At 35.6% G+C, this 23,050-nt stretch overlaps 1 protein-coding gene across 5 annotated transcripts in view; it reads left to right on the top strand.

The window, feature by feature from the left end:
• The window catches only part of EMCN (endomucin), a 105,033-nt gene that overhangs the window by 33,026 nt on the left and 48,957 nt on the right, over positions 1-23,050 (top strand). For 4 of the 5 annotated variants that reach the window (XM_077755732.1, XM_077755736.1, XM_077755737.1 and 1 more), the window contains exons 2-4: positions 441-560; positions 7,418-7,495; positions 18,550-18,660. In XM_077755732.1, the coding sequence (XP_077611858.1) occupies positions 441-560; positions 7,418-7,495; positions 18,550-18,660 (309 nt within the window). The remainder of the gene's footprint in view (positions 1-440; positions 561-7,417; positions 7,496-18,549; positions 18,661-23,050) is intronic. The other variant, XM_077755733.1, reaches the window with a different exon arrangement.

Raw genomic sequence — 23,050 nt, 5'->3', positions numbered from 1 at the left:
CAGCTTAGAGCCTGAAGTCTGCTTCAAATTCTATCTCTTCTTCTCTCTCTGCCCCTCTAAAGCTCATGCTCTGTCTCTCACTCTCTCTCAAAAATAAACATTAAAAATAATAAAAAATTTAAAAATTGTCAAATTTCAAATTTAGACATTTATTCTTTACTAGTTTTGTCAGGTATCATTTTGTTTCAGAACTATAGACTGCTCCTGCCAGCTCTCTTGAAAATTCACATCTTTGGGGAGAAGCAGGTGGTGTTAGTGAACGAATATTGAACTGAAGGCTGAATTCATTACAATTAGAAGATTAATTTCAAATCCATGCCCTGCTTACCGGGTTAGCAGCCATATACATACAGTTTACTTTGCTTAAATACGCTAGTATTATTTTGCAAAATAAATGTAAACTTTAATGCAGCTACTTTAACATAAGTTACTTTTTTCAGATGGTTACGGTACCACCACTAAGTTATCACCATCAATTCCTGCAACAGAAGTATCTGCATCAACATCAAGCATAATGTCAAATTCTGTTTCGAAATCAACAGTTGGAATGTCTCCTAAAGGTAGGATTAACAATTAGTGAAATTTATCCCAATAAAATTAGTAGCGTCCATATAATCTAATCACAGAAAAATAATTTGAAGTGCTGTATATATTATTATGAAGGTCTGTGTAACTTCACTGTTTTGAAACTTATGTGTTATTTTGGGTTGAATACAGAGCCCTGAGATGACAGTGAGCTTCTTTGATTGTATCCCTTTGGATCATTTCCTGTTTGAGAATAATCCTATTGTGAATGTTGCATACACAAAGTTTATTTTTAGAGAACAAAAAATTACCATTTCTTTAATCATAAAAATGTGTTTCTAAACATTCCAGTTGTTCTTAAGCCTCACAGTTAACAAGGTGAAGCTGTATTAGTAACAGACTGATTTGTTAGTTATATTGGGCTGATAATAGATTTAATTTATAAGGTTCCATAACAATGCCATCACTATTTTCTTTTAAGTTTATTTATTTATTTTGGGAGGGAGGGTGGGAGGAAGAGAGAGAGAATTCCAAGCAGGCTCTGCACTGCCAGCATGGAGTCCAACCTGGAGCTCAAGCCCATGAAACATGAGATCATGACCTGAGCTGAAATCAAGAGTCTACTGCTTAACTGACTCAGCCACCCAGGTGCTCCATGTCATCATTATTGTTAATGAACTGAATGACACCTGGATCATGTTTTATGGTTAGAGGTATTCTCACCATCCATGAGAAGTAAAAATGAACCATTGGGGTCATTTAATTAAAAACCTGAGAGGTTATCAATCCAGTGCATTCTTCAGTGTCCATCCAGGAGCACACATCAGATGAGGCATGTCATTCAGGTTAAAAACCAATGGAGAGAGAAAAATAAAATGCGTTTATCGTTGATGGGCAGAAACCCGGTTAGAATGCTAAGGTCAGAGGAAGATCTGAAAATCATACCCTGTAATAAGGAGATGAATTAAATTCTTTCTCACCTCTCTTTCTCACCTCTCTACTTACTCTTCATTTTTCATTCGAAGGCCAAATTCAGTTGCATGTAGAGGACATGAGGGCTAGTTCACTGGGCTTACACGGGGCGGTGATCCTCAAAGAAAAAGAGTATGATGAATATAGTCTATTATTTCTGAAATGTGCAATTCTAGGATGAAACCAAACCAGTTCTCTTGGAACTTCTCTACCAAACCTGGAGAAGGCATTACACAAAGAGGATTGCCCAGTGGATTTTATTCCCAGAATGTGGTACTTTTATTGCCAACCAAAGGATACTCCAAATGACACAGTCAAAAAAAGCCAGTGTTCATGAATCCTCCAGCCAACTCCTGCACACTAGATTTTTTATTTTATTTTTAAAAATTGTTTCAGCCCTATGTTCTCAGTGCTTAAGCAGAGGCATTCTAGAACTTTGACAAAGTGTAAGTATTTGCTGCTTCTCTCTCTCTCCCTCTTTCTATCACTCTCTCTGTGAGTTGCCACCTGAGTTCTTGGCATAAAATTACACTCATATGATAAAAACATGTTATTTTTGTGATCAATAACTACCTTCAAAAGTACCAATAAAGAGAAGGTAGGTGCTGACATTGCATGCAGACTCAAAGGGTTGAAGTTTTACAAGTTTTACACTAACTCCTTGGAACTCATGCTTTCCCAATGAGGCAATTCCTAGCCCTGACCTCAGTGACCTGTGGTGACTAACAATGTCCAAATAACACAGACTCCAACCACTATGTTGAATAGCCATGAAAGGGCAGAGGAGGAAGGGTCGGTCAAGGCATTCAGGCAGAATTGTCATTTGTGATACCAGGAATGCATCTTTCCTTACAGGCTTGGAAGGGAAACTCTATACCTACTCATATACTTAGGAGACTATCCTGGCAACTTTTTCACTGGAGGTTCCTGTAGGCAACCCTGAAGCCCCTTATCTGAAACAAGTCACTTGATAAAACACTTGAAATCATATGCACAAATGCACACATACACACACACACATTTTCTTCTTAATTTCTTTTTTGGACATTTTGCTTTATATTACTCAGTTAACAAAAACTAAACTCTAATCTGTGTTCTTCAAAAGTTCTCCCACATGAAGTTTATTTATTTATTTATTTAATGTGTTTTATTTCTTTCTGAGATAGAGACAGCATGGACGGGGAGGGTCAGAGAAAGAGGGAGATACAGAATCTGAAGCAGGCTCCAGGCTCTGAGCTAGCTGTCAGCACAGAGCCTGACACAGGACTCAAATCCATGAACTGTGAGATCATGACCTGAGCCGAAGTCGGACGCTTAACCGACTGAGCCACTCAGGCGCCCCATGAATTTTAAATTATTCACATTCAATTGTACAAATTGTAAAAGGCCAGTAAAGCTTTTCTTATTACTTTTTATTACAACAATGTTCAGATGTACCACAAATGAAGAATACTATAATTAATACCCACATGCCCATCTCCCAGAATCAATAATTTATCAAGATTTGACCATATTTGCTTCATTTTTTTTTCTTTCTCCTCCCTCCCTCCCTCCCTTGTTCCCTTCCTTCCTTCCTTTTCCTTTCTTCTTGTTTATTTGGGTTTTTTGTTATTGTTACTGAGGGTTTTTATGGGAATCCAGATATTTTGCCATTTTCCCTCTGCACACTAAATGTGCATCTCCAAAAATATGGACAATTTATTATAAAACTATAATATCATTATCAAATCCCCCAAATTAATAATACTAATGCCCTAGTAAAATCTAATGTCCATGTATAGGGGTTATAAGGGTTAAAATCTAGTAACCATGGATATGGCAGTGGGAAAGAGAGTAAGGGAGGGAATGAAGTCCATCGTGGAATCTCTCAAGAAATCAGCTGAGAATGTGCTGGTGCAGAAGAGAGAAAGAAAGAAGGAAAGAAGGAAGGAAGGAAGGGAGGGAGGAAGGGAGGGAGGGAGGGAGGAAGGAAGGAAGGAAGGAAAGAAATAAAAGAGAGAAAGAGAGAGAGAAGGCTATGATGTCTACAGTCTACTGTCTAATCCAATCTAAGAAGCAGAACCAGCATGGTAGGAGGGACCAGTGGAGCCATCAGGCAGAGGGTGGTCCATTGTGCTCATAGGAAAATAAGGGAACATGGGACAGACTCGTTTTTGTCTGGCTTATTTGATCACCATTTGTGTATTAAATACATGAGTGAGCTGGGCTGTGTGTGTGTGTGTATATATATATATATACACACATATATATATATATATATGCTGGATATTGCCCATGTTCCTAAAGGTAATGTAGTTAATACAAAGATAATGAAGATGATGTAAAACTTGTCTCAAATTCTCATATTCTAAGCAATACATCAATATATACGGCTTCCTGACTTCAGGCTTGGGAGGAGTTTAAATTTGGAGGAGTTTTATACATTGTTTCATCCTCCACAACAAGCACTTTAAGGTTATATAATATTGCAAACCTATATCTATGATAAAGTGATTCTAGTCCACTTTCCTCATGGGTACCATGGGCATGTTAGACTCAATAAAAGTATTTACAAAAAAAAAAAAAAAATCCAACATGGAGAAGCTTCTCTTTTTTCTTTCTAAGGCTTCCCAAGTCCGATTTTCTTGCTTAAAGGTCAAAAGACACTTGATTTAGTAGTGTTTATGTCTGTCTAAAGCATGTAAATTTTCTTCCTTTGACAATGGCAGAAATACTATTAGAAAAGTGGAATGTGTACTAGTGAGATGGGAATTCTTGCAGCAACATAGCCACAGTGGCAGAGGTGACTAATAGACCTTTGCTTGGAGTAGGGCTTGATTTCAGAGGCTTCCCCAGTTAGAGGGGTGGTATCTGATCTCTTCCTAGATGTGTACCAGGTGCACTGCCCATTTTGTTCAAAGGCCAAGTGGCCAGAGTTAGAATCAACTTTTGGCAGACACTGAAAGCCATCATCACAAAATCAACTTCTAAGATACATAAATAAATCTGTAATTTCATTCTTAAAACATAATCATTATTCAACTTGATTTTTAAAGCACGTAAGAGTCAAACATTTTTTTAATTGACTGAATTAATTTGTCAGCACTGATATTTCACACTCTGATACTAAATAGATGTTCAGTTTCAACTGAGGTCAGTAGAGGTACCAGGTATTTTTGGCCATCTCTTCCATATAGGGTGCCAATTATGGTATTGTTTATGATGTGCATCCTTTCTAGAAACTGACTAACATAAAACTGGAAAGAACAGACTTTTTAAAAGACAGCTTGTAAGTTTTGTACACTTGTAAGTTTTCTTATAATATTGTGAGGAAAGTAGGGTTGGGTACCATGTTTTTCTCCATATTTTTCTTCTGTTCTCCATTGTCTTTATATTCCTTACTGAGTTTGAAGTGGAAATGACTTGCCTGGGATATCTTTGTACAATTTTTTTTTGTTGTTTTTTCCTTTTCATGGAATTTTGTAGTGGTAAAACTGACCTTTGCTTTTAGTTTATACTCACAGGATATAAAATGTTTATAAATTAGACATTTTCTTTAAATCCCGATGTTCTTTTGCAATAATAAGGATGCATTTATACTTAAGAATTTCAACATATTTGGCACATCAGAAGAATTTTATTATAAGTTATATGTAGATTGCTACCCATATTTGAAAGTGAATATTCATTCACTAACAATAAATCTAAAATAAATTGTGCTTTGTTTTGCTATAGGTAGAGTTACATTGATTAGTTACAATGAACATGGGCATGATCAAAGATCACTGTTCACATACAAGCCCAGGATCACCAGAAATGAATAGCCGTTTAGTTCTTGGGTTTCCAAAGACCAAGGCTGAAACTGAAGCCAAACAGACTTGGGCTGAGTGCTTGGGCCAAAGCTCAAGTTTGTTACACATCTTCCCTCTATCAAACATGAAGTCAGGATAGCTATAAAAGAAAAGGGGCAAGGGCTTTGGAAACTAAGAATTATAAACACTTGATACTTTTTCTATTTATATTAATGATTATTGTTATAAGTGTCCTAATTATTTCCTGTAATCATTCCCACTCTTGAATTTTCAGACAATATATGAGACATATATCAGTGGAAGGCAGGAAGCAAGGTGACTGTAAAAATTCAAGTTAGCCTCTTATTGGTACCAAGATGCCAAGACTAGTAGTGATGAGGTGAAAACAAAGGTGCCACATCTTGCTGGAAGGGACACTGCATTTATATCATTATATCTTTACTTTTTTTTAAATGTTTTTTTATTTATTTCTAGGAGAGAGAGAGAGAGAGAGACAGCGTGAGCAGGGGAGGGTCAGAGAGAGAGGGAGTCACAGACTCTGAAACAGGCTCCAGGCTCTGAGCTGGCAGTCAGCACAGAGCCCGACGTGGGGCTCGAACCCACGAACCGTGAGATCATGACCTAAGTGAAAGTCGGACGCTTAACCGACTAAGCCACCCAGGCGCCCCTACATCTTTACTTTAAGATGGCATCATATGAGTGGGCAATGCAAAATCTTAAACCTAGCTTTTAGGAATAATGTTTCCTTTGTTGGTTTCTTCTTTTAAAATATAACCACATATTGGGTGTCAAAGACTTTGAGAAAGTTTTAAGTGCTTCAACGTTTTCCATGTTACAATTCACAGAATCTACCTATTATAGCCACTTTTCATTTCTGTAATAACCTATGTCCTCTAATAAATGGTGAGGACAGAATTGCAGAAGACAAGACTTTCACCACCTTCTTGGAGGTGAGTGTCCACAGCAATCGTCCAAAGGATTCCTTAGTATTTTCTGATATACAGCTCCAGCCAATTTATCCTTGAAAACTCTCTTCTAGATGGGTTTTAAAGCATTAAACTGTGCAGAGCCAAATTTTTCTTCCCCTCCAAAACAGCGTACATTCATATAAGAACCAGAATTTTATATATGTCACATAGTAAAAATGGAACATTATGTCCTAATCACAAAAGGATATCCTAAAGTGTTTTAAGAAGGGAATGTTGAAAATTATGGGTGTCAAACTGGTAAGTCATATTCACTACTTAAGTAAGATCTTTGTCTTTTTGCTGGTCCCCATGTCCTGTATGAGTCCCACCTTATCTGAAACATTTACTATCTGCCTACCGTATGCCAGGAATTAACTACTCAGATTAAAGAGATGATTAAGAGTTGGATAGTGCCTTCAAAAATCTAGAAATGGGCCTTTGACTGAGAACTCAATGAATATTTCATAAGTGAACAAATTAATTAATTACAAGAGTTTGTAAGCTTCTTTACGATTTATGTAATTTGGAAGTTCCAATGCCATAACTAAATCAACAAAATGAAATGTAATTCTGGGGGGGTGGGGGGATGTGAAGGTCCTATCAGGTTATTTTTCTCTTTAGGAAAAATAAAATAATTTTAAATCATTTTTTACTATATATATGTGTGTGTGTATATATATATAGCAAAATATAGATTATATATAGTAAAAATATATATTTTATATACAGTAATATATATTTATATATTATACATAGTAAAATATATTTATATATAATGTATAAAAAAATATATATGTATATATATATTGCATATTTAAAGGTACCCAAGTAACTATCTGCAGTGAAAATTTGCTTTGGGAGCCCATCATAGAAAAAGTGTGTGTGTGTGTCTGTGTGTGTCTGTGTGTGTCTCTGTGTGTGTCTCTGTGTGTGCGCGCACGTGCATGTGTGCTTTCATTGAGTCACCGAAGCTTTCAGTACTTATATTCCTTACTTCAGACAAAAGGAGATAGAAAGTGGAAAAATGAAAGATAGGCAAAGACTGACCCAGTACCTCTGGAGAGGGATTGTAGTTCACCTCCAGGTTTGACTTTTATTTATTCCTTGACAGGTGAGATGAAATTGTGATTAATAATAATGTCATCTGTCTTATCAAACTAGGAACAACAAATAAGGAATCCTTAAATACACCTTTGCTGCCCACAGTTCTATCACCAACTACAATAATTAAAGCTGAAGGTGAGTAATGATCATTTGCAATCACTTTTCTTCCACGTGTATAATTCACATACCATAATAGTCACTCTTTTGAAGAGTGTACAATTCAGTGGTTTTTAGTATACTTAGAAGATTCTGCTATCACCACTCTCTAATTCTGGAACATTTCATCACCCCATAAGGAAACCCTATATCTATTACCAATCTCTTCTCACTTCCCTCTACTCCCACTCTACTCCCAATAACCACTAAACTACTTTCTGTCTCTGCGTATTTTAGAAATTTCATATAAATGGAATAATATTGTATAAGATCTTTTATGTCTGACTTTTACTTAGCGTAACATTCTCAGGTTCATCCATGGTATAGCATTTATCTGTATGCAGTTCACTCTTTTGTGAGTGAATAATATTTCATGGCATGGATATACCACATTTTATTTAATTATTAGTTAATGGACATCTCAGTTGCTTCTACTTTTTGGCTATTATAAATAATGCTGCTATGAACATTCCTATACAAGTTTTTTGTGGCCATATCTTTTCATTTCTCTTGGGGTATGTGTCTTAAAGTGGAATTGCTGAGTCACATGGTAACTCTGTATATTAACTTTATGAGAAACTGATTTCCCAAGCAGCTTCTCTGTATGACAATACCACCAGAAATGTATGAGGGTGCTGATTCTCCATTTTCTAGTCAATACTTGTTATTGTCGGTCTTTTTCATCAGAGCCATTCCAGTGTGTGTAAAGTGGTATCTCACTGTGGTTTTGATTTACATTTCGCTAATGACTAGCGATGTTAAGCACTGTTGTACGTACTTGCTGACATTTGTATATCTTCTTTGCAAAAATGTCTACTTAATCATTTCTCATTTTTTAAAATTTGGGTTATATTTTTATTGTTGAGTTGTAAGCCATTTTAAATATATTTTGGAGACTAGAGCCTTCTTGGATAGATCATTTGTAAATACCTTCTTCTACTTGTAGGTTGTCTTTTCATTTTCTTGATGATCTCTTTTGAAGCACTATAATCTTGAATTTTGATGAAGGAAAATTTACCTGTACTTTTTTCTGTCATGTAGGGAAGGTAGAATTTTACCTCTACCCATTTTAGGTTTTCAGCTGAGACTCTTTAACAAGAAGACAGATTAACGTGATAAAAAAAAAAACAAACAAGATAAACAATAAACGTGGACAGCACACATCACATGAGAAACCTAAAACAAAGAGTATCTCAAAGCAGTGGCTTAGAATTTTTGGCTCATATAGCATCTTTAACAAAGAACAATAAGTTTGTAGCTAAATGATTGGACCAAAGAAAGTAATTTAGGTTTCCAAGGGTGGAAATCTAAGGAAAAGTAAATGTATATAGAAGGAAGTTAATGGAGTTTCTTTTTGAGGCTTTTTTTTTTTTTTTTTGAGAGAGAGAAAAAAAGTGTGTGCCATGCAAGTGTGCTCAAGTTGGGGAGGGGGAGAGAAGGAAAGGGAAAGAGCAGGCATCATGCCCAGTACAAAGCACAATGCAGGACTCTATCATATCTCGACCCCAAGATCATGACTGAGCCAAAATCACATCTGACACTTAACCGACTGAGCCACCTAGGCACCCCAGTAAGGTTTGTTTGCAGATTCCCAGTGCCTTCTCTGGGCTGATAAAATTCTGTCTCCAGTAAAAGGAAAGTTTATATCCTGCCCTTAAGCAGAAAAGCTTTTTTCTGCATTGGCTGACTGTGGTTTAAAATATTTTTTATGCCAAAGAGGCATATTTTTTTTCTTAAATAAATTATTGTCAAGTTGGTTTCCAAATAACACCTAGTGCTCATCCCAACAAATGCCCTTCTCCATGTCCATCACCCCTTCTTCTCTCCCCCACCCCCATCAGCCCTCAGTTTGTTCTCAGCTTTCAAGAGTCTCTCATGATTTGCCTCCCTCCCTCTCCCTAACTATTTTTCCCCTTCTCCTCCCCTGTGGTCCCTCATCAAGTTCCTCCTAATCCACCTTTATGTGAAAACATATGGTATCTGTCCTTCTCTGCCTGACTTATTTCACTCAGCAAAGCACCCTCTAGTTCCATCCATGTGGCTACACATGGCCAGATTTCATTCTTTCTCATTGCCATGTAGTATTCCATTGTATAAATAAACCACATCTTCTTGATCCATTCCTCAGTTGATGAACCTTTAGGCTCTTTCCATGTTTTGGCTATTGTTGAGAGTGCTGCTACGAACATTGGGGTACATGTGCCCCTATAAAGAGGCATATTTTAAGATGACATATTCTGGTTTTCTTCCACCAGTCAGGTCAAATATGAGAAACCATTGCTCAAGTCAAGGTCACAAAGATTTATACGAATAGTCTCTTCTAAGAATTTTGTAGTTTTAGCTTTTCCATTTAAGTCTTTAATTTTGTATATGGGTGAGGTAAAGGTCCAGCTTCATTCTTTTGCATACAATTAACCAGTTGTCCTAACACCTTTTGTTGAAAAGATTTTCTTTCTCTTTTTAAATTGTCTTGGCACTCTCAATGAAAATCATTTGGCCATAAATGTATGAGGTTTCTTTCTGGACTCAAACTTGTAGCTGTTTCTATGCCAGAAACATACACTCTTGATTACCATTTGCATTAAGTTTTGAAATCAGGAAATGTGAGTCCTCCAAAATTTTCTTCTTTTTCAAGATTATTTTTACTATTCTGGTACACTTGAGTTTTCATGTGAAATTTAGGATTAAGTAGGCAATTTCTGCAAAAAGTCAGTTGGGATTGTGATGGGGTGGTATCAAATCTGCAGATCATGTTGAGAAGTGTTGCCATCTTAGCAATCTTAAATCTTACCACCTGCAAATATAAGACAACTTTCTATTTATTTTAGGTTGTCTTTAATTTCTTTTTATAATGTTTGTAGTTTTCAGCATAGAAGACTTGCATTTCTTGCGTCAAATTGATTCCTAACATTTTATTAACTTTCATGCTATTATAAATGGAATAATTTTCTTAATTTTGTTTTTGGATTGTTCATTGCTACTTTATGGAAATACAATTTATTTTCACATGCTGATATTGTATCTTGCCATCTTATAAAATCCATTTATTGATTCTAAATTGCATGTGTGTATATTCCTCTGGATTTTCTATATACGAGATTGATCTACAAATAGAGTAATTTTACTTCTCCTTTTTCAACCTAGATGCTTTTTATTTTTTTAATTTTTCAGATGCTTTTTATTTTATTTTCTTACCAATTTTCCCTGGCTGGAACCTCCAATACAACACTGAATACAAGTGGTGAGAGGAAACATCCCTGTTTTGTTCCTAATTATAGGGGAATGCTTTCACCATTAAGTATGATGTTACGTTTTTCATATATGCCCCTTATCAGGTTGAGAAAGCCCACTTCTATTAGTAGTTTGTTGAATGTTTTTATTGTACAAATGTGTTAAGATTTTGCCATATGTGTTTTCTCAGCATATTGAGATTGTCATGTAATTTTTATCTCTTATTTTACTAATATGCCACATGACATTGATTTCTACATGTTGAACCAACCTTTCATTTCCTAGAGAAACCCCACTTCATCATGGCATAAAATGCTTTCTATATGTTGCTAGATTTGATTTGTATTATTTTGTTAAGAATTGTTTTGTCTAGGGGTGCCTGGGTAGCTCATCAGTTAAGCGTATGACTCTTGATTTCAGCTCAGATGGTGATCCTAATGTTTATGGTTCGAGCAATGTCAGCATGGAGCCTGGTTGGGATCCTCTCTCTCTCTCTCTCTCTCTCTGTCCCTCCCTCGTCCATAGTCTTACTCTGTCTCAAAAATAAATAAATAAACTTTAAAAAACAAGAAGTTTTGTGTCTATATTCATAAGAGATAAAAGTTTGTGATGTCTTTGCCTAATTTTGGCATCAAGTTGAATTAGGAAGTGCTCCTCCCTCTACTAACTTTGGAAAAGTTTATGAAGAATTTATAGTAATTATTGTTTAAACATTTGGTAGAATTTACCAGTGAGGCCATCTAGTCCTGGATTTTTCTTTGTGAACGTTTTTTGATTACTTATTTGCTCTCTTTGCTCATTACAGGTCTATTCAGATTTTCTATTTCTTCTTGACTCGGTTTTGGTCATAGCTGGTGATTTCTTGGGAATTTTCTCATTTCATTTAGGTTATATAATTTGTTAGCATACAACTGCTTATTGCATTGCCTTGTAACCCTTCTTATTTCTGTAAGGATAATAGCAATGTGCTCACTTTTATTCATGATTTAGTCATTTGAGTCCTCTGTCTTTTCTCTTTGTCAGTATGAGTCTTTGCCAATTCTGTCAATCTTCTCAAAGAATCAACCTTTTATTTTATTAATTTCTCCATTGCTTTCCTATTACATGTTTTAGTTCTCTTCTCTCTAATCCTTATTATTTCTTTCCGTCTATTGGCTTTGGGGTTAGTTCAATCTTCTTTTATTGAATTTTTAAGTTGGTAGGCTAGAATATTAATATGAGATCTTTCTTCCTTTTAAAATAAATGTTTACATCCACATGTTTCCCTCAGTGCTACTTTTACTATGTCCCACACATTTTGGTAGGTTGCATTTCCATGCTTCTTCACCTCAAAATATTTTCTAATATCTTTTGTTATTTATTCCTTGGCCCATTAGTTATTTAGTTTATTCTTAAATGTCTACATGCTTATAAACTTTTTTCTATTACATTTAAAAGAAATTTTTCTTCTTCAGGGTATTTTTTTTTTTTTTTTTTTGAGAGAGAGAGAGTGCGTGCATGTGGGAGTGGGGAAGGGGCAAAGGATAAAAAAGAGAATCTTAAGCAGGCTCCCTGCCCAGTAAGGAGCCTGGTCCAGGGCTCAATTTCATGACCTTGAGATCATGACCTGAGTCAAAACTAAGAGTCAGACCAACTGAGCCACCTGGGCATCCCAAATTCTTTTCTTTTCTTTATTTTAAGTTTATTTAATTTTTTAGTAATCTCTATACCCAACATAGGGCTCAAATTCATGACCCTGAGAGCAAGAGTTGCATCCTCTACTAACTGAGCCAGGCAAGGGCCCCCCTCTTCAGTGTATATGCTACGTATCAGAAATTATCTCCCATAAGAATCTAATTTCAAAATTTAATTTAATGTAATTTTAAAAATAAAGCATATGGAAACTATTCTAAACTATATTATAGATATCATTGTCTCTATTAAGCAGAGTATAATAAGCATAACTTGAAAATGCTTTGCAATTTATTTTTAAGGTACTATTTTTATAGTAGGTAGTGCATTTGGTTCTTGTTTTAAGAAAGGTATTATCATTTTTTAGAGTTTATTTTTAAATTATTATTTAACTTTTATTATTTGAAGATGGAAAAACTGGGTCTCAGAGATGTTAAGTGACTTAACAGAAGCACAAAATTATCGTGACAATTTGCAATTTGAAACCTGATCCTTTAGCTTCACATTTTTCTTTCCACTTAACTCATAATTCATAACCAACTACTTCTTAATGAATTGGTATTACCTTAATCTCAGTTATGACACTTGGCTTTTAAACAGTAAGTGCCTCAGGTATTAGTAAGGCTTATGTATTTTTTTGTTGTTTTCTTTTTTCTCTGCACAAAGTAGTCACCAAATTCTGTAACTTTAAACTTTTCTTTTAAGTTTTTGGTAAGTGTTCTTGTTCTTTCCCTGCTTTCAAACTATTCTTTTGATGATATTGCCAGCTTGCTATGGATGTTTACGTCTTTTAAGTGGCAAACACACATATACACATGCGCACACACACCTATATAAACACACACAGTAAAATTGTCAGACTTGTGTTTTAAAAGAGTAACTATGTCCAAATGCAAGACCACGTTCTTACATGTAGTGTAGGTTCATTAACACCTGAATTTCAAGATAACAGTGGACCTTGTTATTCCTGCTTACTCCGAAATTCTTCATCTTACATATAGTGTGGATAGGTAAGGTTACCATTTTATGACCCTCATTATTAAGTAAGACAATTGTTACCTAAAGCTTTTTTTTTAAAATAGTTTATTGTCAAGTTGGTTTCCATATAACACCCAGTGCTCATCCCCACAAGTGCCCTCCTCCATGCCCATCACCCCCTTCCCCTCCCCCCCACCCCCAACAGTCCTCAGTTTGTTCTCAGCATTCAAGAGTCTCTCATGGTTTGCCTCCCTACCTCTTCCCCCCTTTTTCCCCCTTCTTCTCCCCCACAGTTCTCCGTTAAGTTCCACCTAAAGTTTTTTAATTGCCAGAGATATTTCCATATAAAATTTTATGAGGAAGTCCAAAATGCCACTATACTGAATGTAGTTGAAGTAGTTTGAAGCAATGGGGCAGTGGTGTGTGTATGTGGACATGATTTCCTCTCTTACTGCTAATGGTAGTCTGAAAACCTTCCACACTGAGCTCTTAGGGCTTCAGTAATACAGTTAAAAATTATTGAAATAAGGTCTTATTATGCTATTTAAATGCCATTCACAGTAAAATTTTTTTAAAAAAGTAATACGCATTCTACAACCAGAAAACAAAAGAAAAAAGCAGCTCTTTTTCACCCACCTTTTCACACGGAATAACCCCACTGATAATTGCTGTGAGCTATTATCTACAAAAGGGTAGCTCAAATGTCCCCAAAGCTTTTAAGATCCCCATAAACAATTGCCAATTATTCACTGATGTGTAAGATCAATAGATCTGAGAAAATGAAGGAGACACCCCTACCAATATTTGGTCTGGCTCCAAGAAGCACTGTCAAAATAGATTTTTTTTTAAGTGGAAAGTCAATATCCCTACTGAGGGATATTACTAGATCCCTCTGAGGTCACCAAACCATTGCAAACCACATGATTTCTGGGGTATGTAAGCAAAAAGCCACCATAAATATAAGTAAAACTTTGTACCCGGCCTGGGATCAACTTCAAATTCCCGTATGAACTTCACTTGATAAGCTGAGTTAAATGGATATATCTGAAGACATCTAAACACTCTCTTGGCCAAGTGTCAGAGAGCTCTCAGTAGTATGCCCTGACTCACTTTCCCTGGGGTTATACCCAGGTCCCAGATGGTCTAGCAAGAGGACAAGTATTGATAAATGCACAATTTCAAGGGGCCCTTCATACATACCCCAACCCACAGAAAAGGAAATACAAAATTCACATAAAAAATAAAATTCCCTCCTCTTATCGTCTCTCACTTAAAGCTCTAGTCCTACTTTACCTACATATTCCTCTGCCATCACCATTTTGTTCTCTTCAGCATCTTTGGAACTCCCTGATAGCCTGGTTCCATGATCTGAGTGAAGGACTAAAGTAGATACAGTCCTGAGTTCTTGAATTGCTCAAGTGTTTGGCCTACACCCCTTCACAATTTTTCTCTTGGGATTGGCATCTAAATGTATTTACGTTCTGAGGTATTACTTTTAAATCCAAAGAAAGGATCAGAAAATCTGAGCAAAGTCTTTTGTTTTATTGTTTTTTAATGTTATTTATTTTTGAGAGAAAGAGAGTGCCAAGAGTGCGAGCAGGAGAGGCAGAGAGGGAGGGAGACACAGAATCCAAAGTAGACTCCCTGTTCTGAGCTGTCAGCACAGAGCCCCATGTGGGGCTTGAACCCAAGAACCGTGAGGTCATGACCTGAGCCAGAGTCGGGTGCTTGACCAACTGAACCACCTAGGCACCCCAAATCTGAGCAAAATCTTAAGAAACATTTTCTCCAGTCTTTGACACTGCTTTGATGCATCTCCATAGAACCAATGGTATAAATATTTAGGCCTCTCACAGTCTTTCCATGAGCGACTCTTTAATGTTACTCCCAGAAGTCATTAAATGAATCAAGACATTACTTTAATTGTTTATCCTAGACTACCCATGTTGTCATGAATACAGAATGTCTATGGAGTGCTAGTCCATAAAACGATCCCTGGAAATGGAGATCCTTGGGCAATATCTTTAGAAAAGACCACCCTCCTAGGGTTTCATAATGCACGGTAACATTTCCTTTAATCTGAGTAATCCTATCAAAAAGACATCCAGTTGGTTTTTTTACAATCTAGGCAGCTCCAGTTGATTTGACTACAAATGGTTTTTCTTCAACATAATACCAAATTAACTTACCATGGCACTAGTATACTTAGCATATGTTTTAATAAATGCTAACTTTGTCAAAAAGCCACTTATATTCTATTTCTGAAGACAAAGTGACCACACAAGAAGCTTTTGCTATGCACATTAGAAAAAACACTACCATAATTCAGATTATAGAATTCCAAAGGAATAAAGCTGCTTCCTCCTGTGCCTCACACAAGTTAACTCCATAAACCCTCTTTTTTGAGTCGATCTGTTGTAAACACACCTTAAATTTCTAATATAATTAATATTTGTATTTATTGCTTTCTTCCTAAAATTCAATCTCACAAAATATACAAAATGAATTTCACATTAATATTCCAAGGTAATTATAAAATAGCCCCTATCCCTCACATTCATTCTGCTCATTTCTACCTACTGGTTTTCACTTAATGGTATGGTTGCAGTGAAGGTGTCTTCTCTGCTCTTAAACTATGGTATTGATGCAACTTTCTCAAGTGTCTACTGTGTCAGACTCTTCTTATTCAAAGTCCAATATGGTTTTAAAATTCTTATAGTTTGTCTTTTATTCGTCCTATCTATACCAAAGCTTTAAGACTTAAAAGGACTTGAATTTCAAAACAAGTCCTAAGAGTAAATACTATTTTGATATCATGATTTAAATTAGTATTAATCAAGCAAAATAATGTTTGTCAAACCTAATACATATAATATCACCTACACTTATAGTACAGTTTATACCTGTAGACCAAAGCAAATACATGGTGTTTTTTGGGAGAAATGGCCAGACAGAAAAACTGAAGGACAGAAAACCCTATAGGTTAAAGGAACAGCTTTAAGGTTAGTTTCATTTTTCTGAGATGTCAATCACTTTCTGGCAGGAGTCCAGAATCTACTCTGTGAGAATTCCAAGTATAATTGGGAAAAATTTCCAAACAAGATGTTACTATGAGACCGTGATTCTCATATCTTTATTAATGTAGGTCACAATTTTCTTCTCTCTTGAGACTAGGATTTGAAACATCTCAATATACTAGGAAACTTAAAATTTATGACTGTGGCAGCATTTGCATCTGCACCTTTCCTTCTATTTGTTTTAGGTCCACCATGTGTGTTTAAAAATATTTTGGTTACCTTTAAAGCATTCAAGATTCCTTCCATGGGCTGCATGACACTGTGTAATTGACAATAATAGGCAATTCTCAAAGCAATATCTTTGGCATTCTATCCCCAGATATTCCATTATTCTACTCTTTTCTTTGTATTTTTTCTAATCTGCCAGCTTCCCTTCCTGTCTTAAATATATATTCTCTTTACCATGTCCAAGACTCTTGAGTCTGTCTTATGCTAGAGAATTCTTTAAGCCATCAAGATAGCTCTTTCATGGTTTTCTATTTTAACTCAGCAGAAGAATTCTTCACCAAATATTTCTAAAGAGGAAATCCTGTTACAGTGTTTTTCAAGAATATGTTCTTGGAGTTCTAGCGAGGAGAAAAATCTTTACCCCCACATGTCCCTTCATCCTCAACTGTGGATTTCCTGTATTCAGGGTGATCTTTTGTACTTCGATGCTATAACAAACATCAATTTCTGCTATAATAAGATATGTCTTTACTTTCTCAAGTATTTCTCTGTCAGTTTAATACTTTAAGAAGTTTTGCCCATTTCAAATACTTCTTTCTCATATGCAATGTTAACGCTATGGCCTATATTTGAATTTATATTATATTTTGGTATGCCAATACCAATTCCTGAAGGCTCTTTGTGTGAAAACATATTCACCCAATGTCTATAAGGTCTTCTTGCAAATATCAATTTCTCCAGCATGAATCTCTCAACTGCATTAAGAATTTGCATTACACTATAGATGCTTGCTGTCATAGAATGAAAGCTGATTGGCAATTGAAAACAACAGTTCAGCCTACTTTGTGAAAGAAATCTATTAAACTGATTTTCTCCTACCTCCAGCTAACATCATATCTAGTTAACTCTAAGCATGCATTAATCATGGGGGCACCTGGGTGGCTTAGTCGGTTGGGCGTCCGACTTTCGCTTAGGTCATGATCTCGCAGTTCGTGGGTTCGAGCCCCGCGTCGGGCTCTGTGCTGACTGCCAGCTCAGAGCCTGGAGCCTGTTTCAGTCTGTGACTCCCTCTCTCTCTGACCCTCCCCTGCTCATGCTGTCTCCCTCTCTCTCCTAGAAATAAATGAAACATTTGAAAAAAAATTGCTTTTATAAAAAAAAAAAGAAAGAAGCATGCATTAATCATCATATCTGTCCTTTCTTCCCTAACCCAATGTTCTCCACATTAGACTTTGAAAAGACTGAAGGGAATTAATCATTTTGTTTTTATAATATTTGTGTAAATATAAATTGTTTCAAGTAATCATAGTCCAATGTTATTTTTGTAAGTTCAGGTTATCTTTCCTTTGTTGTTAATTCTCCTTCCCCCTTCTGCCAGTGAAAATGGAAAGTTTATTCTATTTACTACCTGTTATTCCTTTCCTGCTGTCTGTTCTACTCACCTAAAAGTTCTTTCCCAGGCAGCATGGGAACTACCATCTTCAACTATTACCATTTTCTTACCACCTCCTTTCTAGGGTAGCTGAGTAATTAACTTTTGCATCAGAAAGGCTTGGACTCAGATCCTGTCTCTCTTCTGTTACAAGTTATTCGAAAATGAGGAAGTTAAGTTTTCTAGGTCTCACATATAAGAAAAATTATGGTAATTATTACTTAACTAATAGGATTGCTTCTGCTCAAATGAGATATCCTACAGCAGACATAGAGAAGAGTCTAATATTTCTCCATTTTCTTGATGTAATTAACTGATCACCAAAAGGTAAACACTAAAATGTTGAATTTCTAAATCTTGATCAGAAGACTTTCAGTAACTGATGTTCAAGTTGTAACTGGATGTTAATGTTAATACTAATGAGACTGTCTATTTATTGGTTATACCTCTGATGGCTGCTTATTCTTTAACATCAGTAGGAAACACAACCAAGGGTATTGTGAAGAATGAGTTCATCACTGCAAATGCAACAGTGACACACCCTCCACTTTCAAATGTTTTAACAACACAAAGTTCCCAACACAAAGGTAAGTGTAAAGATTTATGCTGAGATATTAAATTTGTATGTTGGATAGTATTAAATTCAGAACATTTTCCAGCCCACAGCTACCGAAGAACCATGCCCCACCTGTCTTATCTGGTCTCTACCAAATTGGACAACCATTTGGCAACTTGGCTTTGTACCATGATACTTTATCCCTCCATAGCTACAAATGGGTCAGTGCCAGGAAAGATCAATTCAAGGCCAAACAGTAATCTATGATATCCCCTGAAACAAAACACAAAGGGTGAGCTTGGCAACAAATTAGAAAACTTTGATGAAATGGGAACATTCTTAGAAAGAAACAAATTGCTAAAATTGACTCAAGAAGATAGCTAGTCTGAAAAGATATAAAAACAATTAAAGATATTGCATTAGAAATTTTAAATGGTCCCATGAAGAAAGCTTCAAGCAGGATGGCTTCCATTATGAATGCTATATATTTTCAAAATAAATTATACCAATTCTTCTCAAATCCTTTCAGGAAGAGGAGGAAGGAACACCACAGAAGTAATTACTTGAGGCCAGATTTATCCTGTTACCAAAGCTAAAAAAAGAATGAAAAATCAAATAAAGAAAACAAATATCCTTAATGAGCATTGATGCAACTATTCTTAATAAAATATTAACAAAACAACTTTTATAATGTATAGAAAAGGATAGAAAACATAAATAAGTGAGATTTATCCAGGACTGTATGAGTGCATTAATACATGAGAATCAAGTAGAGCAATGTACTCTATTAGTAGAGTCAGTAGATGCAGAAAAATCATTTGACAAAATTTAACCCCCTTTTAATTAGAAATTTCAGTAAACTAGAAATAAAGTGTAACTTCCCCAAACTGAAAAGGATAACTGAAAACATCATGCTTAATAGTTAAATATTTCATGGTTTCTTCTTAAGATCTTGAACACAGCAAAGATGTCCATTCTCAACACTTCTTTTCAAAATTATAACCAAAGGTCCTAGATAGTACAATAAAGTGATGGAAGGTAGATAGATAGATAGATAGATAGATAGATAGATAGATAGATAGATAGATAGATAGATAGATCCATTCATATAGATTAGAAAGGAAGAAAGAAAACACTTTTTCTTAGCAGACTACATCATAATTTATGTAGAAAATCAAAAACATTACAATCAAACTACTAAAACTAATAGACTATTTGCTATCACAAGATATGATATATAAAAATAAATCATATTTCTGTATGTTAACAATGGCAATTCAGAAATAAAATTAAGGAAATAGCGACATTAACAAAAGCATCAGAAATAAAATATTTATGAAATATTTAACAGTAAAAGTGCAAGATTTGCACAATGAACTATTGTTCAGTGAGATATTAAATATCTAAGTAAATAGAGAGACATCACATATTCATGGTGGAAAGACTCAATATTTTAAAATGGCATTCCCCAATTGATAAACATTTGATTAACTTATTCAATTCAGTTCCTATCAGAATCACAGAATCACAGCAAATCATTCGAAATTGGTAAGCTGATCCTAAATAATATATGGAAATGAAAAATACCTAGAATAGCTAACACTATTTTGTCAAGGAAGAGCAAAGTTGGAGGACTTACATAAGCTAACTTCAAAACTTACTCTAAAGCTAAAGTAATTGAGACAGGTATTTTTGAGATAATATTAATAGGAACCATATTCATAATAGTCACACTGGAAACAATCCAGATACCCATTAACTGATGAGATGGAATATTCCATTGGCTTTTCCACTTGAAATGGATTTGGAATGCTCTAAAACAGGATATCCATAGAATGGACTACTCTTCAACAATGTAAAGGAACAAATTAATGATACATGTTGTAATACTACGAACCCCAAAACCATTATGCTCAGTGAAAAAAAGCCTTTTACAGAGCACCACATATTTTATAATTCCATTAATATGAAATATCCAGAATGGACATTCTTATAGGGACAGAAACCACATAAGAAGTTGCCTAAAGCTGGAGAAGTTGCCTAAAACTGGGGATTGACTGCAGAAAGTAGTAAGGGAGTTTTTTACGTTGAAAATCTTTTAAATCTGGATTACTGTAATGGTTGTACAACTCTATAAATTTACTGAAAATTATTGACTTATATACTTAAAATGAGTTAACTTGGTGGTGAATTTCTTTATAAAACTTATTTAAAAATAAAAGGAGGGGCATCTGAGTGGCTCGGTTGGTTAAGCACCTAACTCCTGATATAGGCTCAGGTCATGATCTCCCGGTTCATGAGTTCAAGCCTCCCGTCGGCCTCTGCTTCAACAGCATCAAGCCTGCTTAGGATTTTCTCTCTCTCCCTCTCTCTCTGCCCTTCCCCTGCTTGCTTTCTCTCTTTTTCTCTCTCTCAAAATAAATAAACATTAAAAAATATAATCAAATAATAAAGTCAAATAAAACAAAAGGGAAGAAAATGTTGAGCTAGCCCAATCAAATTTCCTTTCTGTGTAACCTTAAACAAATGAAAATCCCAAACAAATGAAAAAGTGATTAGCTGTGAAAACTGAAGCAGGAAGCTTTCCACAGAGTGAATGTGAGATAGCCATGACGACTCCTGTGCATACCTATGGCATAAGCAAACAGATGTTAAAAGTAATAAAAATTGATAGAGAAGAATGGAGAGAAGGAATGTGGGAGATCAACAGACCCCATGAGCAAGAATAAGTTGATCGTGAGAGACAGAGAGCGGCCAGACCTAGAGCTCCCTTGAGCTTAGACAACTTTCTAGCTCCAACCATATATATGGTCACTACAGGCACTTCCCAAATCCTGGCCTTCATGATGTGAAGTAATCTGTATTTTTAGTCAAAATATCCTGACTGGAAAAGCTAGTAATCTGCCATAACAGCCTTATCACATACCATCCATTATAAACAATAGAGAAATTCTTGGCATCTCCATAGTCCTTAATAAGAAGCAGCTATAGATGATTTACAGTCTCCAAGTCTCTTCTTGGGAGATCTCTAGGGTAGAAGGAGATGGCAAGTGGATGTGCAAGTCCCACTCTTCTCTAGAAACACATCGTGAACATCCATTTGCCCATTATATTATAATTCTCTTTAGCATAAAATAAAGAAGGTTACATAGAAAGAGCCTCATTTCATGCCATAACTGTGAACTAACGGGTTTGTTTAATGAGACAATTACCACATAGAGGAATTTGAAGTGAGGGGCCATTGCTCTTTCATATGTAGAACATTTCCTTAAGGGAGTGTTTTAGCTTCTGATAAGTAGAATCTATTTTGTAGGCACGATATGTCTGTATGGTACCTTCAGCAGACCAAAACCCCATGTATTTCATAATATGATTGTCCTGAATACAAACAAGAATAAAAGTAAATATGCATCTGCAAAATGTCTGGCAGTTGAAGATTAAACTCAAATAATATGTATTCTGCACTAACACTCATTCAGTGACTGATTAGGAAAATGTCATTCAGGGACCATGGTTTATTAAAATTAGCACTTATACAGAAATGTGCGGTCAGCCTCATGAGTCCATTAAGACTCCTAATTTTATTTTGATTTATGCAGTAAAATGCTCTATGCATCTCTGTTCTGGGGACTATTGTATTCATTTAGCTTCTAAACACAGTTTGAAGTGGCTTTCTTCCAAGTAGCTTAAATAAATACACCCACAAAGCCATTTCTTGAAAAATAAGGCACCCTGGAGAGCAAGATAATGAAATAAGGGTATTTACCGCTACTCTTTGCATTTGCCATTCAATTAACCAGTTCTATAGTAAGTTCTTTAGATATTATTTTATAAAACTCATTTTGGGGTAACCATGTCTCCTCAGATATCCCTTCTTCCTTAAGGTGCTCCTTGTTTAGTATGGAATCCATTTGCTTTTATGAGTTTGCACACATTTCCATTTGTGCCTGATGAAACCAAGAGCTAGCCCAGATTCCTGGCTAGCATAGCAATGTTCCCTTTCTACCCATCACACACATAAATGTTCAAAATTAGTGAACCCAAGAGTGAGAGGCAGAAGGAGAACCAAGCAGTCTACTGGTAAGGGAAGGTTGAACAGCTGAAGCTTTATCTTCCCCTTAAACATAAGAAAATGGATTCTTTGATAGTGACTGTCAGATAAAAGCATTGTGGGTACATCATCTTAAGTGCAGATTTGGTTTCGAGTAGAGAAGAGTTAGTGAAGTTTATTGCTCTACTCCCTAAACAGGATGTAGATCAAAAAGAAGCAAGTCTTCAAAGCATTTATCTCTAATCATTTCCCATTCTCTTAAATTTCTGTGTATTTCTCCTATTTTACCCTTCAGTCATGTAGGTATCTGTAACCAGATTTAAAAGCAAGCACAGTACACACTGTAAGAGATTGGCAGGCAAAGGAAAAC

Source organism: Crocuta crocuta, unplaced genomic scaffold (assembly GCF_008692635.1).
Source record: "Crocuta crocuta isolate KB4526 unplaced genomic scaffold, BGI_CrCroc_1.0 scaffold92, whole genome shotgun sequence".
Classification (NCBI taxonomy): Eukaryota; Metazoa; Chordata; class Mammalia; order Carnivora; family Hyaenidae; genus Crocuta; species Crocuta crocuta.
Note: the sequence above shows the minus strand (reverse complement) of the source record. Positions and strands in the feature narration are given on the sequence as shown.